The sequence below is a fragment of the Aplysia californica genome, unplaced genomic scaffold, assembly GCF_000002075.1.
Source record: "Aplysia californica isolate F4 #8 unplaced genomic scaffold, AplCal3.0 scaffold00001, whole genome shotgun sequence".
Lineage (NCBI taxonomy): Eukaryota > Metazoa > Mollusca > Gastropoda > Aplysiida > Aplysiidae > Aplysia > Aplysia californica.
In genome coordinates this window covers 1,752,296-1,756,136 of record NW_004797271.1, presented here as the reverse complement: position 1 = coordinate 1,756,136, position 3,841 = coordinate 1,752,296, and the positions used below count along the sequence as shown (strand labels likewise).

The 3,841-nt window shown below is 39.4% G+C and overlaps 1 protein-coding gene across 1 annotated transcript in view; it reads right to left on the bottom strand.

Moving 5' to 3' along the window:
- Nucleotides 1-3,841, bottom strand: part of LOC101856539 — a gene marked incomplete in the record, with an annotated part of 45,605 nt that overhangs the window by 6,863 nt on the left and 34,901 nt on the right. Inside the window, 4 exon segments of the mRNA XM_005088817.3 lie at nucleotides 195-326; nucleotides 1,114-1,230; nucleotides 1,942-2,045; nucleotides 3,530-3,686. Of these exon segments, the coding sequence (XP_005088874.2) occupies nucleotides 195-326; nucleotides 1,114-1,230; nucleotides 1,942-2,045; nucleotides 3,530-3,686 (510 nt within the window).

The window sequence follows — 3,841 nt, the reverse complement described above, 5'->3', positions numbered from 1 at the left end:
CTCTTTCTCTCTCTCTCTCTCTCTCTCTCATCCCTCTCTCATTCACGCCTTCCAAGAATAACACAGGCAGTAAACTGTAACACACACACACACACACACATACACACACACACACACACACACACACACACACACATACACACACACGAACACACACAAATTAAACAACAATTTTAAAAAGAAGAAAAACGTACAGATTGACTTGCAGAGTCCGCAGGTTCTTCGACAGTTCCGGTGCATGAACTCTGCTTGGCTTGTGCAAGCTACGGGGTCGTAGTAGTTCAGGTTGACACAGTCCTCGATGACGTCATCACACGCTTTGACCTCTGAGATAAGGCGGAGAATGAACATACCGTTGACAGAAAAACAAGCAAACACAAAAACAAAACAAGCAACAACAACAAAAAAAGAACAAAGATTAATGTTCATCAAGTGTCCATTTCACCCTACCCCTTTTTCCAAACCGAAAGAGAAAAAAAGAAAAACAAAACCTTCCAGCCACCCCCATCCCCCCTATCCCCCCAAAAAAAACAACAACAACAACAAACAAACAAACAAAAAAACCAACAACCCCAAACCGAACGAACAGACAAAAAAAAAAAAGAAAAAAAGAAACGACAAACATCCCTCCGGCACCCCATAATAACATATTAAAAGAATCCACGAAATAAAACAAAGCAACAACTCAAAAATCATAATCAAAACAAAAATAATAATCAAAACAAAAATAAAAACCCACCCTACATGGCAAATTTCAAATTTTACACTGTTATCACTCTTGTGGTTAAAATATTCGGACAGCTCTAAATATAATTACGTTTTTTATTATGATACTCCATTATTGCAGGGTATCTACGTAAAGATAATAAAAGTATATACACTGTGTCATTAATGAGTAGAATGACTATGACACATGTAATTGTTGTGTCTCAATAAACATCATTTTAATTACCGTCTCTCTTCAACACTACAGTTAGTGTAAAAAATAATACTACAAAAACAGGAAAACCAAATCATGGTATCAGATTAGTGCACTTCAAAATGGGCTTTCGTTTTTCAGTAAGATGTAGAATGATCGTACATGTATGTACAAAAATGTAATAAAAATCTTACCAAATTGTTTATGCTTGCAAACGTAACTTTTGGAGTAAAATTCACACGCGATGTCGTTCCAAGATTTGTCTGCCTTCATGATCACACAGTCGGAGTTATAGAAATTGTCTGGTTGGTCTGAGGAGGTCATTAAGCGATCAGCTCTGCGTTTTTGTGTGAGTGTGTGTGTGTGTTTGTTTGAGTGTGTGTGTGTGTGTGTGTGTGTGTGTGTGTGTGTGTGTGTGTGTGTGTGTGTGTATGTGAGAGAGAGTGTGTGTGTGTATTTGAGGGCTTTCGCGCTTGTGTTTGTATGTTTGTGTGTGCATGTATGTGTGCATGTGAGAGAGATAAAGATGGAGAGAGAGAAAGAGAGACAACACACACACACACACACACACACACACACACACACACACACACACACACACACAGAGAGAGAGAGAGAGAGAGAGAGCTAAAGATTGTTAGAGAGAGAAAGAGATAGTTAGAGAGAGGAGACACACACGCGCGCACACACACACACACACACACACACACACTAACCCCCCACCACCAAACACCCTTATCAACAACCACACACACCCATTCTTACACACACACAAAAACACACACACACGTACACGCACGCACCCATACAGAGAGAGAGAGGGAGAGAGAGAGAGGGGGGGGGGGGAGAGACAGAGCAAGAAAGAGAGAGAGACAGACAGAGACAAAGACAGGGACAGAAACAGAGAGAAAGACAGAGAGACAAAGAGCGAGTACGTTATGCATTTGTATGCGGATGATTAGTGAGTAAAAATTGAATGGATGATTTGAAATATAACATTGTAAAAAAAAGTTCACGCCTACCTTTCAGCCAGTTTGTGTAGTCGAAGGGTTCCTCATCGCCCCATTTAAATTCCCCTTCGGTCACCCTGTCACTTCCTCCTAACCAAACCTCTTTCTCGTCCATCCTATAGAAGAGAAATGAGGAACTTAACAGTGGCCCTTTATTTTACCCTTTCACCAATTATTTATTGTCTTCAGACTCGGATATCATTGAACTGATATCAGGTAACTAATAAGTAAAAGTACTGCAGGATCGTTACCATGGGTCAAAAATTGGCATTTTGTTGCCCAGTTTTCGGGAGATGCAAATCCAACACCTTACCACTTCCACTGCAGATTCACGCTAGTGTTAGCTCACATGCGTAGGTTTTCAAAAATACTTTGACAGTACCGTACTTTAAAAAAAAACCCACAAAAAAACCCCGGTCATAGTGTTGCAGCTGTATGTTAGCTAGGGATCTAGCTGCAAGTGATCATCATTTCCGCCGTAACTTCTCTACCATGTTTCACCTTGACCAATGAATGGTTAAATATAAGCATGGCTACTATAGAAGTTACTTAAGCTTTTGGTTATTAAAGACAAGTCCACAATGAGAGGCTGAGACACTACAAAAAAAAAAGGTGGGGAGGGAGTGGTAGCTCAAATCTTACTAAGACGACAAAGACAATTTTGGAATGGAGAAAGGTTCTCGATGGAAATCTGCACTCAGAGAAAAGGAGAGATAGACATGAAATCATACGATTGATGGAAAAAAGGGGGAAAAAAGAAAGAAAAAGAAAAAGCGTTGTCAGACTGTGGACCTAGCATGCATAGTTTGGCCTGCCCGACGTTCAAGGTCGTCAGTTGTCGCTCAGGTGACTCAGGTAAATCTTTTCAGTTAAAAAAACCTACGAAAGAAGACAAAGCTTTGGAAAGCTGAACGTAATTCTGACGCTGTCAGAATCTTGGACGTAAATGAATCGATCAAATTTTCTTATGTACCTTTCCAACTTATTTGTCTGACGGTAACAGTTACAGTTGTTTGCTTTTTTTCGCTTTCTAAAGTGAACTTTTAAACTCAGCATTTGTTCAAAAGAATCAAAACTTCCAGCTTCATGGTTAACTTACTTGATCAATTTCTTAAACTTTACTATTTATGTAAGCTTTAGATCTAAGCCACATGTTCTATTACGAATGCTTTAAAATATGCAGTTTTATTTGCCTTGTCATCATACTATTTTAACATCATACAAACGATCAAGAATGTTAATGATGTGAACAAAAGTGGGGCATCAGCGTAGATCTGACTTCAACAGAATAGCAAGAACAACAACAAAATCTACAGAAGATGTAGTAATTTTGTCTAACATACACATACGCTCACGCGTTAGCGCACACACGCTCAAAATATAAAACACACTGTACACACACACACACACACACACACACACACACACACACACACACACACACACACACACACACACACACACACATTTGCGCACACACATACATGCGCATATAAAAACGTGCAACGTAAATTAAATAATGAACGTAAAACGGGACAAAGGAGCACAAAATCTATTTTTTAAAAAGTACGATTCTTTATTACTACCAGAGCTACCGTACCTGACCGATGACACAATGTCGTTTTCTTCCTCCGATTTTGCTGTCGTCAATACACCACCGAAAGCAGCACAAGCAATTTCAGCCTCTGAATATTTCAATGCGTCTTCAAAATATTTGTAGCAGTGACCATCATAGAGTTTCCAGTCTTTGTAACATTCTGTGAAAAGAAACATGAACATTGGATCTGAAATAATTCTAAGAAGCGTAAACCCTTCTTTTGAAATAGAGAGGCGAGTGATCGGGTGATTAGTAAGCTCATGTGCATAGTAATACAATACTAAGCTTACGTCGGGACTGTGGCGTATTAGGGGG